At 35.0% G+C, this 12,940-nt stretch overlaps 2 protein-coding genes and 1 non-coding gene across 9 annotated transcripts in view; 2 read left to right on the top strand and 1 right to left on the bottom strand.

Annotated features, from left to right (window-relative positions):
• The window catches only part of LOC124636725 (amyloid-beta A4 precursor protein-binding family A member 1-like), a 132,378-nt gene extending 128,582 nt beyond the window's left edge, over nucleotides 1-3,796 (top strand). For all 7 annotated transcript variants that reach the window (XM_047172973.1, XM_047173304.1, XM_047173231.1 and 4 more), the window contains 2 exons: nucleotides 134-274; nucleotides 614-3,796. In XM_047172973.1, coding sequence (XP_047028929.1) covers nucleotides 134-274; nucleotides 614-685 — 213 coding nt within the window. In that variant the 3' untranslated portion in view covers nucleotides 686-3,796. The remainder of the gene's footprint in view (nucleotides 1-133; nucleotides 275-613) is intronic.
• A 2,065-nt stretch (nucleotides 3,797-5,861) lies between these two features.
• Nucleotides 5,862-7,268, bottom strand: LOC124632550 (ubiquitin-conjugating enzyme E2 N). The gene has a single exon (XM_047167424.1). It carries the CDS (start codon nucleotides 7,047-7,049, stop codon nucleotides 6,594-6,596), a length of 456 nt encoding a protein of 151 aa, XP_047023380.1. The 5' UTR covers nucleotides 7,050-7,268; the 3' UTR covers nucleotides 5,862-6,593.
• Nucleotides 7,269-11,130: 3,862 nt separating this feature from the next.
• On the top strand, nucleotides 11,131-11,202 carry Trnah-gug. The gene has a single exon. It is a non-coding gene; the product is annotated as a tRNA-His (tRNA).
• The last annotated feature ends 1,738 nt before the right edge of the window (nucleotides 11,203-12,940 follow it).

The raw sequence follows: 12,940 nt of genomic DNA, 5'->3' as shown, positions 1-12,940 counted from the left end.
GGCGGATTCTTACCGGCTACCAGCACCCCGGTATCTCCCCCCGGGATCCGAATTATTTTTGTCAAACTTTCTCATCTCTGCTGCATGCACTTTATCTTCGACAAGCGTTACTAACCATGTCGTATTGTTTCAGATATGCAGCTTACTCCGCGGCGGCATAGCGGAGCGAGGCGGCGTCCGCGTGGGACACCGCATCATCGAGATCAACTCGCAGAGCGTGGTCGCCGTGCCGCACGAACGTATCGTCAACCTGCTCGCCACCTCCGTCGGAGAGGTATGTACTTATGTACCCACATCTACAATGTCATGAGTTACAAGAAAAGAACTAATGTAAAAAGAAGTCTCCAAAACAAACCAAGGTTATCAAAGTTTCGGGGCTATGGGATTGTTCGAAAGAGTTATCGCGGCCTCGATACATAAAGGGCTCATAAAGGAACATGGTGGATTTCAGTCAGTAATAATTGACATTCAGTCCCTACACCCACAGCGGGAAAGGCATGGTTATCAAAGTTTAGGAAGGTCTGTTTTCAGGTTAAAAAGTTACCTCGAAGACCGAAGAAAGAAGAAGAAGATTAAGAAATTATTTACTAAATATAATATTATCAATCCACAGATCCTGATGAAAACGATGCCGACGTCAATGTTCAGGCTTCTGACGGGGCAGGAGAACCCCGTGTTCATCTAACGCGCGCGGCCGCCGCGTCTCAAGTGCCTGCTTACTGCGACTGTACACCACGGCCCTAGCCTCGCCTACATACTGCCCACTCATAGAAATAAATTAAAAAAACCTCTATAGATACTTCACGTCACCTAAAGTTCTCGTAAAATATCTTTGCTGCTCTGAAGTTAGCCATTAAACGTATCACGTATGACAAAAACAGTGATTTGTTCATAAGCGTGAAGTCACTAGTAGATTGAGCTAACTCGATAAGATGAAGGACACTTGTAGCCAATTTCAGACTAGTAAAGCTACTTGACGACAACTGCAATGCGATTGATTGTAGCTTGAAGTTAGCTGCGCATTAGACAATTTGTTCCTAAAAATCTACTGCGGAAGAGCTGATTTCAAACAACGTCGATCGGTTTGAAAACTTAGCGCTTTATATCTGGTTATCGTTGCAAGATTTTGTGGCTGAATTCAGCGCTTTACTGGTTTGTAACGTGGAATATGCCGCCATCTTGGATCGTGAATTTGAAAAGTGCAGAGGTATAGTTTGTACATATTTCATATTTTATGTATATAAAATTTTAGAGCTTGAAATTAGGGTGGTTTTTCAATGACTTGTTTTTCTCTGAAAAATATTAGGCCACATTTACTGTCCCAGGCAGATACCCATGAAAGGTTCAACAGGTCATTGAAAAGTTATCCTATAAGAAGTTATCTCCGTTTATAAATAACCCCCGTAGGCCCCATATAGATATTCCCAAAAGTAACAAATTAAATGTTTAACAAATTATATGTATGGAAATTCGTCACCTTTGCTGACAAACCGGTCTATGGTCCATTTCTTGTAACTTTAGATAGGTCACACTATAATGTAAGAAAATGCATAAAGCAAGGTATGACACCACAAAGGCTTATAAAATTAGAAGAAATTGTAAAAAAAAAATCTAGTATTACTAGGTCCATTATCTAAAGTTACGTGAAATGGAATGTCTCAATAATAAAGTAGGTAGGTGAACTTGAGTTTGGAGATCGTGACAAATAAGCTCTTAATTTAAAAATAATATGGTGCAATAACCAGTTGTAAAATGATTTTAAACTTTATTGCATTGAAATAAAGTTCAATATCGAATGAAGTAGATGCAACAATTGATCGATTATCGTCGGATCTTTTCGATATAAATCGAGTATGAACAGAACTCTAAAACTAAATATTTAGTTAAATATTATCTGTATATTTTTGTCAAACTAGTTTAAAAGTATGTATGTAATTTTCAATTGAGCCTCGGTAACTTGGTACAACTATATAGATTTGACACAAAGAATATAATTTTATAAAGCGAGGATAGGGCCCAACTCAAGCTTAGCTGATAAAATACTCAAATAAAAAATACATATGTGATGAGTTTCAATGCTTACAATGCTTTCGTGGCTAATAAGATAGAATATAAGTTGTATTATCTCTCTATTACTGAGCACTCTGTATTTATTATAACGATAGCATCTTTTATTCATGAAATAAATGATAACGCATTAATCTCACCCACTTCACTACGCAATGTTTAAACAGCGTTTTAGATAATAGTCTCAACTTCTCAAGTACACTTTGTGATTGAAAGATGTATTTTTCTTCCCGCTATAGTAAATACACAGTGCTACCTTTGATTGTCATGACAATGTGTATACATACTCCACTAACTATATTTATAAACTGAATATCAAAACCCACTCATATCTGCTTAGATATTTATTAAAAATATTATCTAAATTCAGGCAATATTTTTGAATAATTTCGCGTCGCTTCTGTTCAAGAACAAATTATTTGAGAATCCAGATTTGCCATATTTTTAGTTGATAAGTATTTTATGATATGAATCGAGTTTTGTTTTAAGTGTAACTTTTTTTGAGGATGTTATTTTTGTGGGTTTCTTGTCTGCCATTGTTTTTTAGGTACTTAAGATTTCGTTTCCTATTTATTTTGGAAGCTCTATAAGTTATTTCATCATGAACTGTGAAAAATAGATTTTGGGTGTGTGAAGGAATATTAGCAAAAAGTTAATTTATTTATTTCGTATCACCGTTCACGCCTGTTAGCAATCTACCATTCCATTATCATAACTTTAGTTTGTATATTCTGTCTGTCATACAATCGTTAAGTTTTAAACTTATTTCTAATAAAACCTGCACCATAGTTCAAATCATGTCATTCAGTTCAGAATCAATATGTATAGCTTAGATAAGTGGGTCAAATGTTCTGTGGTTTGGCCCTGCCGTGGAATTTGCATCTATCATAGTCCGCATCGAACCAGCAGAGCCGCATCACAGCACCAGAGACCCACAGTGATCAAATTGAATAAAAAAAGAATTGATTAGTGGATATAGAGTAATAAAAAAAGCATTATTTCGTGTAGCATCTCAAAAGATATATCATATTTTGTAAATTTTATAGTGTCGCTATAGCTATGTAACCTACATATGTATGTCCTGTGTTCTTAGCTAAGCTTAGCGCTCTGAGAACGAGTAAACAATATTTATTTATGTATAAAAAATATTATAATATATATAATTTATAAACAGTTCTAATTGTAAACACTTTAGATATAAACACTTGAATAAACCGCTTCTGATTACGTACATTTATCCCCGAATCTATTATCCTCTCAATATGTCATCTCGTTTCACTTGTTAGGTTCATTTGCTCTTTCGGCCAGTGTCTTACTGTGGTGACCCTGCCTGTCGCGGGAAACATCGACATTACCCACCCAATGTCACGCATACCTCGAGATAAGACCATTCAGGTAATGCTGAAGCCATATTCTATCTACTACCTTCGTCGCTCAAAATGTACCCAAACCGTTCCCATTTTAGTTAGTCCTAAACCCCCGAACACTGGCCACGCCCTTGTGAACTAAACGTAATATAATAAGTATACAGTCTGATGTAATTTTGTATTGCTAGCTGTTGTGAATAAGATTTATTTACATTGAGGAACACAGATAATAAATAGCCTTTTATTGTGAAAGCTGGTATATGGTAGGTACACTGTAACATGTGAAATAACTATTGTTGTTCTCATTTCTAAGAGTATTATTCTAGTCTGCATTAAAGTTAAGAATAAACTGAACAAACTGATGTTCTTGTTTTATTGCCCACATGAAGTAATGATAATTTTGAAGGTCTGGAGAATATGATAAGGACGCTTAAAACTTCGTCGAAAAATTGAAATAAAAATTTCGTCCTGGTACTTAGGTACCTACATTTAATTTGAATAGGCATTTAACTAAAGATAAACCTAGTAGAAATCCCCAAGTAGCAGGTAAGTAAAAATGGAAAAGGTGATTCGATAAATCGATGCTAAAATGGAACACGAGCACATAGAAATTCTTTGTCAATACATAGTGCCGGCTGTCTGCTTGTGTCATGTTTAAAGGGTGCAATTCCTTTTCTTGATTTTCATGTAGCTAAAATTGGGACTATAACGAAAAAAAAACTGTTTTACAGGTTTTACTCGATACTATCTCGGTTGTACTTTGAACGCCATCTGTGGGTAGCGACTACTAATCACGAAGAAATCAAGATAGTAGCGAAGCGGCTACCTAATAAGTGGCCACAACGGTTTCTACTAGTCTATTTTATCATAACTACCAGGCAAAAAAGTCTAGCAGGTCACGGGGCCAAAGTACTGAGTTCAGAGCTAACTCACTGTAGTCTAAGCCGCCGCTGTATGCCTAGGTATGAAAGAATGCCTGTTTGACATTGTCTAGTATGATAACTTTGAAAATTGTTTGTCTCACAAACGATAACTAGGTAGGTATCGACCTACTTGAGACGGATTATCCCATTTTATAAATACCTTTGTAGGTATTTAGGCTACCTATGTGTGTGTAGGTAAAGCTAATATAAGCAGTCCATATGTTCAACTATTTCATAGCTACGTGACCTGTATCAGGTTTCGGAATTGCGTTGAAATGCCACATTTAATAAATCTTATTTTAAGCCATTTATGTAAGGAGTTACTTAGAAAAGGTAGGAAGTAGCCGAAGTAGGTACTTACCAACATACTGATATCAATTGCTGATTTTTAAATAAGTATTCATTCTTCTGAGAATAGTAAATACTCACACTATGAAAAGGAAAGTAGAGATTACAACTGTCTCAAATCAGGCTATTTTAATTAACAATAATCTGGTAAAATGCCCAGTCTAAAATGGGAGTCATTCAGTTTTGAATTTATTTTTTCTGTTTGAATTCTTGATAAAGATCTCTTAGTACCTACCTATTATTCTTTGGTAAATCCTCCATCATGAAGGATTCCATTGGTAGCAGAATGCTTCTCTCCAGCGTCTACTGTCCCTGGTAATCATCCTCCCGGAACAGCTTGTGTAACTAAATACCAAATGTTTTTTAGATCCTAAAATTTACAATACCATGTGTAGCAGAAAAAATAAGGACTATTCTTCTCTTTTGTAAGTCTTCTTTCAGCAATGAAATCCATGACATTTTACCGTTTTTGGAATAGTTAGAAAAATCTCTTTCCTTAAAATATTTTATGGATCAAGAAATAGTAATCTGATAGCATATTAAATCTCTAAACTACAAAGCCTTTTGTCCTTCCTTTGTGTCAAAAGGGAACTAAAATGACCTTTCAATCAGGTGTACTGTTGCAAAACATAAACAACTTTGAGATAAATATTGAAGATAAAGACTGATACTGAATGACAAAAATAAACAAAGGATTGTTTGTCTATTGCTATCAGCTAGTTTTTATGCAGTTCTATTTTGTAATACACCTGTCCAGATATTTTTTTGTTTTCAACCTTGAATTGTCAAAGAATCACAGTCGATGAAGATTTTTAAAGAATCTGAAAGGCAAACATGTTTTTTTATTAAAATTCAATTTGTAGATACATACCAAGTATTTAATTAAGTAGGTGTAGAAAGCAGTGGGTTGTACATGAGTTATATATCAAAAGAATAATAATATACCTAACGCACCCTGCTGTTATCAAAGGATTATTTAAAATAAATGTGTGAATGTCAATAAAATTTCAATATGTAATGCTTAAATGCAAAATTAACCTACAAGGAAAAAAATATTGATTGAAAATAATTGTTACGCAGTAAATCAGTGAAAACATAACCTATTACCTATTCCCAACCCACTAGCAGTATAACATGTGTATAAATAAAATATTGGTTTAGCTTTTGTATATTATGTATTTTGAAGTTTTTCACAAAGCCAAATAAAATTTACATAAATACAGTTTAATGATAATTTTTATACAAGATGTAATAGTACATAAAAGATTCATTGTGAAATCATGCTGTTGTTGCTTATCAAGTAAAAATTAAATCATCTATAATGCATTCACTTCTGCTATGTAAAAAAAAGAATTAAATTAAAGTTTCAGTATCACTAGTGATCAGAAACTGAAGTATTTTATCAAGCATAACATTTTGCACTCAAGAGATGGTGTTCCGTAAGACTTACAAAGATATTCAACTTTGTGACAGTAAACACTATCCATTGTATAAAATTAACCAAATTTGTAACCATGAAATATATACATTTAAGTCTCCAGGTTTTGTTTTATTAGCTATTATAATGATAGTAAAAAAATATGCATACCTAATATTGTAACGAAGCTACATGTGAACGGGTAAACAAATGACCTGTGGGACTGTCGGACCGCTCCGAGACAATAAGGGCGAGGCTACGAAATGCAGGAGGATAACCTGAGCGATGAGCGCCCGCAGCGCCGCAGCGCCGCTCACCTATAATAAAATTTATCCACAATTGTCTCTTCACAAGTTACTCGGTCTAGGGTGTATAACATAACTTGCACTCTTAAAATCATGATATATGTTAGTTCCGTCCTCGTGTGGCGCGCGTCGGGGAGGCACTGGTGTGTAAGTGCTGGCGCACTGTTCAGTTGTCCATGGCGTATCTCCGCGTCCACTCCTTCGCGTTCCGGATCGCCTCGCTCTCGTTCACCTTCCACAGCTCGGCCACGTCGTTGGCCAGCGGGTCGTCGGGGTTCGGCGCCGACAGCAGCGCCTGGATGGACAGCAGGACCGTGCGGATCTGAAGCGCGGGACTCCACTTGTCCTTCAGTATGTCCAAGCATATACGACCCAGCCGGTCTATGTTCGGATGGTATATTTTCGTTATAAACCTAACCTTAGGCGCTGACATGGGATAGTCCTCTGGCAGAAATAACTCTAATTTGAATAGTCCTCCTTCGAATGGCGAGTCTTCTGGGCCAGTGACGATTACGTGAAAATAACGAGCATTCGTTTCGCTTGGCACCGCGCTGATTCCCGGCACCGGCTCTTGCATCAATCGCTGTGTCTCTTTGATTATTCTACGTGGTAGGGCTGCCATTTTAAATATGCGGTCTAGCGCAATTTGTCAAATGAAAGCAACTAATCATATAATCGTACAAAATATCTAATTGTCTTTTCACACTAAGTGTTTCCGACGATTATCCAGGCACGTCTTCAGAATTAACGAATTACAACTGCATTTTAGCCATGATAATGCTAAAAACGCGACTACAAAAGCGAAGGTACATCAATTTTTAAAGCATAGACTATATAGACTTTTGCACCAAAGAGAACACGTGCAATATAGAATCGGGTGCGTTTTATGTTACGTTAAGCATTTATCTGGTAATTACCGGTTTTTTAATCAACGACTCTAAAATGAAAAAGTGCATGAATATTTTTATTACATGTAAATATGTAAAACATCTTTATATTTTACCAGAATAATATCAATTATATTGCAGAATTTGTTAAATCCTACGGAATGGAAGCAGTTCTTGACATCGTACGGACTTAACCTTTATGGTCTCTGATCTGTAGTTCATAATTTTTCCGTAAGATGTCAGTCACTTAATTTTTTTCTAGAAAATCAATTTTGAATTCAAAATCTCTCCAGATAAAAATCTGAGCGACTTCTTTTCTCCTTTTTAATAATTGTTGATGACATATACATACGTTTCGTTACATGACCTCAAAATTATATGACGTTGCTAAAATATGACGCCCCGTTTCTTGCAATAACTTACCAAGTTCAGCGCTATCTAAGGCAGCCAGGAAAAGAATTCCTGGCTAAATTCATAAAAATCGGTTTGTAAAGCTTTGAAAATGTACACATGAGTTCGTTTTAGGGAAAGAACGGTATGTTATTAACTTGTATGAAGTACATAACAAAAATAAGTAGATAAGTACCTAATTAATTAATTATTATAATTAATGTTGGTTTGAAAAAATATTTGATTTTATAGGTATTTACAACACAAAAAAAAAACTTTCCTAGTAGAACAATAAAAAATATATATATATATATATATACACTATTTCTAAAAGGCGTCAAAAAATTCATCCCCATCGCTGTCAACTGCGGAGCGTACCCAAGAGGCTGGCAGCATTACCTCGTTGGATGGCCATGCTGATCCTTTGTCCGAGGTAATAGCCAGCCTTTTGGTCACGAGAAGCGTCAACCAGCCGCCTAGACAGGTCTTTAATTTTATAGATAGGTTAGCAAGTTAATAGTTTGTTGTATTCACAAACTCCGAGTCGGGGGGTAAAATCATTCAATTCATTTTTAGCGGAAAAAGGGAAAATGCGGGAAAGATAAAGTTCCATAATATTTTCCTTTAGCTCGGTACTTCTAGTTAGGTACATTTTTCTTCGACAGATGTGTTCATCATCATCCTCCGAGCCTTTTCCCAAACTATGTTGGGGTCGGCTGATGATGTGTTCATGAGAAAACTATTCTAGTAAAATTTATTATTTTTTTTCTATGCGTGTTTTTTTTTGTTTCAGTGGAATATAAGCTGTACCTACCTATAGTTTTTTTTTTTTTCATTTTTATTAAAAAAAAAACAATTAGCCATAAGGCAGAAAGCAGCATGGAAGTGTGGTGGGTAAGACGCGGTTAATTCCAAAATGAGTGAAGAGACTTGCAATAATCAATGTCAATGTCCTGAAAAAACTATTGGCTGTAGGTAAATAGGTAGTACATAAGTCATACCTACTAAGGCACACTTCGCCCACTGTCGAAAAACTCTCAAGTTCAATTCGTCCTCGTAACTCGAACTTTCCGAACAAGAATTTGATTATTTCAATCAACAGGCTAACTTTGTTGGGGAATTTGTTGCGCAAATATTTGTTATTTTTGCAGACCATTCAATTAACTAAGCTTTTAGGTACAACAGACTTGTTAGCGACGTTTACCTACCAACAATCTTATGTTGAAAATGTTTAAGATTTAATCAATGGAAAATGAATTGTTTCAGGGTTCGATTCATTTTTAAAATGAGGCCCATGTTTTTACAAGCAGAGGAAGGTTCCTTTTTCATTTCAGTCTGTACCTAACTAGATATAAGAAGTTAATACATACTTAACCCTAGAAAGATAATCTGCGTAAAATTTACGCATGCATTTTTTTTAAATTGCTATTTCTTTCTAACTAGCGCGAATTCATAGCTGTGCGTTTATGACATTTCATTCGTCGCTGGGAGTAATCGTATGGCGTACGTGTCAATAAGGTAAGTGCCACCAATTTTGAAATATAACGACCGCGTGAGTCAAAATTACGCATGATTATCTTTATCGTGATTTAGACACCCCTACTTTGCAGAGATATTTGCGAGATAATATCTCTAATATATTACCAAATGAAGTGTCTGAAACACCCGAAGACAATGATTGTGAGCCAGTAGCGAAAAAGCGAATTTATTGTTCCTATTGCTCTTCTAAAAAAAGGCGAAAAGCAAATGCGTCCTGCAAAAAATGTATAAGAAAGTGATATATCGTGAGCATAACGTTGATATGTGCCAAAGCTGTTTGTAACTTACTTTTATATAAATTTATGTTCCTATATTATAAGATAAGCTAATTGTTGATATTTTCCTAAAAAACAGACTGATTATTAGAATAATAAATTAGTTATCACTTGAAAGAGTAAGTGTTATATAATTTCATTGATTTATAGAAGACGTTTAGATTTTTGTTGCTTTTTTTAATATAAATAAATAAGTAAAAAAAAATATCTGCAGTTTTAATTATTAGAATATATGTGTATATATAATAAAATATAATTTATTGAAATAAACTAATAAACCTAGAGCTACAGCTAATTGAATTACATGCGTCAATTTTACGCATGATTATCTTTTCCGTAGTACAAAATATGATTATCTTTCTAGGGTTAAACTCAAAAACCGTGCCCAAGCTATTCGGTATTAAAATACATGTTTTGAAATATCTAGTGGTCCTACATTTTGTATTTTCGATTTACGTACTCAAGATACCTAAGTAAATACCTATCTATTTCTGGTGGTAGGTAAGTAGGCATAGGTTAAAACAAAGAGACCATAGTAAGTAGGTACATTACGAAGGCAATCCCGATAATAGGCGTATGTTCCAATCTGAACGTGTCAGTAACACAGCTCATATTATCGGCCACTAATAGCCAATCGGCTGTTCTCGTCAACGTGTGATTGACGCGATGTGATGAGCTGCACAACCAATTTACCTGCTTTATGTGAAACTCCATGGAGGTTGTAGTCTGAACGTTTTGAATAGATTGCCTTGTTCAAGTTAATAGTAGATTGCCGCATTTATTGACAAGGGAACTTAATGGAAGGACCTAGAAATATCTGCCCAGGTATTTGGTACCTATTCATAGGAACATGATTATCCATCCTTCGAGCCTTTTCCCAATCATGTTGGGGTCGGCTTCCAGTCTAACCGGATTCAGCTGAGTACCAGTGCTTTTGCATAGGAACATGATTATGTGGTTTAATATTTCATCTTATTACGTTAAATATGAGCATAGTTCAGTCTGTTAGTTTTACCGATTTAAAGCATAGAGTAGATAAAGTAATTCGATAAATAGCCTCAGGTTCTTATGCCTTATACCATGAAATTAGAGACGCTAATCTGATGGCATAAGTGCCCACTCCCGAAGTAGGTAGGTACTTCCAAGTATAATCCAAAAATCTGATTCATACCTACATTTTCTAAAAGAATGTATAAAAAACAAAGAATTTTTTTTTACCTGTTTAATGTGAGTCAATTAGAAACATGTTCATGGATGGAGGATAGAAAAAACAACGCAGATATTTTTACTCCATATTCTATTTTTAAATGCAATTGCGTCATATCAATAATCAAATTCACATTCAATGCTAATATTATATTGTGGTGTGATCAAATCAGTTTGTTACAATACAAGCATTTCGATAAGAAAATAACGCTGATAAAGTTATTCGGACAAAAACCGTTAACTTCACATTTTACGTAATCGTCAGCAGTTTTTATCGATGTTTTTCGGTATTTTTATTATAACTAAAGTTGTCTGGGACGAAAGAGATAGCCGACTTCATAACGGTGAGAGAGAAAGCTAATATAAACTGCTCGCTTATTTCGCTGCCTGTTTACAAGCTCCGATAGCCGTGATCGTCTAGTGGTTAGGACCCTACGTTGTGGCCGTAGTAACCCAGGTTCGAATCCTGGTCACGGCAGTGAACTCACTGTCGCGGCGGAGCACATATCTTTTTGTTGATTTATTAGCTTTTTGTTAAAACTTATAAAGAACCTGGGATATTTTTTGTTGGTCACTGATTAAGCGAGGAAAAATGCTTTTAAATTTATTTAAGCGAAATTTGCGCGATTATTTTCGACTTTAGTGTTCCTAATGTTCCTGTGTCTTTAACCGACTTCCCAAAAAAGAGGAGGTTCTTGATTCGGATGATTGTTAACTTCAGATATGAATTTAAGTTTTTATTAATATTTAAAACAACAAAAAATACATATATTTTAAAATAATAGGTAATACGGTAAAGAGGAGAGAATGAGTCCGTTGTATGGGATTTTGTCGATCATATTACGTGAAAAATAATGAAAATATTAGGGCTTGTCCTGCCGTGGTATTGCTCTTTAACCAGTAATGTTATAGAGTATTATGCCTTTCCTTGCGTCAATCTCAAATCACATCTTTCTCGGTTCAGTCATTTCACTATACATATAGGATATAATATAGGGTAAAGGCAGGATAGATGCCGCAGTGGGATAGATGCCCCATTTTTAAAAAACCTAACTTCCCATGCTCGCGATTAAGAAACAACCGTTTAACTAGAAGCCACAAGCACCCCGCACCTAAATTAGCCACGCGCCATCGAGGGGTGAGGTCGCGTTTCGCTCGTGTGTGAATTCATCTCCGCGGCGAACTTACAGCGAGCGTAAAATTTTTAAAGGTGAGTATTTGCTGTTGTATAACTTTATAAGTAGATATTAATTCCATAAAATTTTTTATTACGTATGTATATTGTTTCATGAAGTACACATTTTGATGTAAATAGTTGCTCTATTGTATTTATTTATTTTAAAAAATATTAGGGCATCTAACCCTGTCAAAAAGGATAGTTGCCCTGATTTTTTACGGTATAGGTGCCCCTAGGGGCATCTATCCCTCCATACACCACGTGTACCCTGAATGTATTATAAGTGCTTTGAATATATATTTTTTATATTTTTCATGTATAGGTATTTACACTTTTTATTGATAACGAATGAATTACAGTTCAAACAGTGAAGATGAAGACGATTCACCTAAGAACAAAGTTAAGGAATAGAAAACCAAAGGTTTGCCGGTGAAGAAGACTAAAAGAGATGGACAGGATGAGCCTAAAGATACAAATAAAAATAACTGCATAGAATGCTTTGAAAACTATGAACAAACAAAGTCTAAATCCGACTGGATTCAATGTGTAATGTGTCAGTGTTGGTTACATGAAACCTGTAGACTTTTCAGAAATTTTTGCTCGAGTTGTAGAAAACTTAAAGCACTGTCCGGTTAAATATTATGATGCTAAGTATATTGTGTTATTTTAGTTTTTAAGAAAGAATTATTTTTATGATTTTGTATGTTGAAACTAAATAATTAATATTTTATAATAAGGGTTTAAAATATGTATAAAATACATTATTTTTGTTGAACAAATACTTTTAGAATTTTATTGTGTTAATTTTAATTAATCTGATAATGAATATAAAAAGATTTAAAAAACTGCAAAATACTTTTCATTTCAAATAAATTAAAGTAAAATGCCCTTCATACTGTTTAAGTATGAAGGGCACTTTACTTTAATTTATGTCACCCCTTTATACTTAAACAGTATGAAGGGCAGCTATCCCGCACCGTAGGCGTCTATCCTCGCTAGTATTTTCAAGGTGGGGCAACTATCCATAGGGGTAGGCATC

This window comes from Helicoverpa zea, chromosome 1 (assembly GCF_022581195.2).
Source record: "Helicoverpa zea isolate HzStark_Cry1AcR chromosome 1, ilHelZeax1.1, whole genome shotgun sequence".
Classification (NCBI taxonomy): Eukaryota; Metazoa; Arthropoda; class Insecta; order Lepidoptera; family Noctuidae; genus Helicoverpa; species Helicoverpa zea.
The sequence above is the reverse complement of the archived record's forward strand: the minus strand, read 5'-3'. Positions and strand labels throughout refer to the sequence as shown.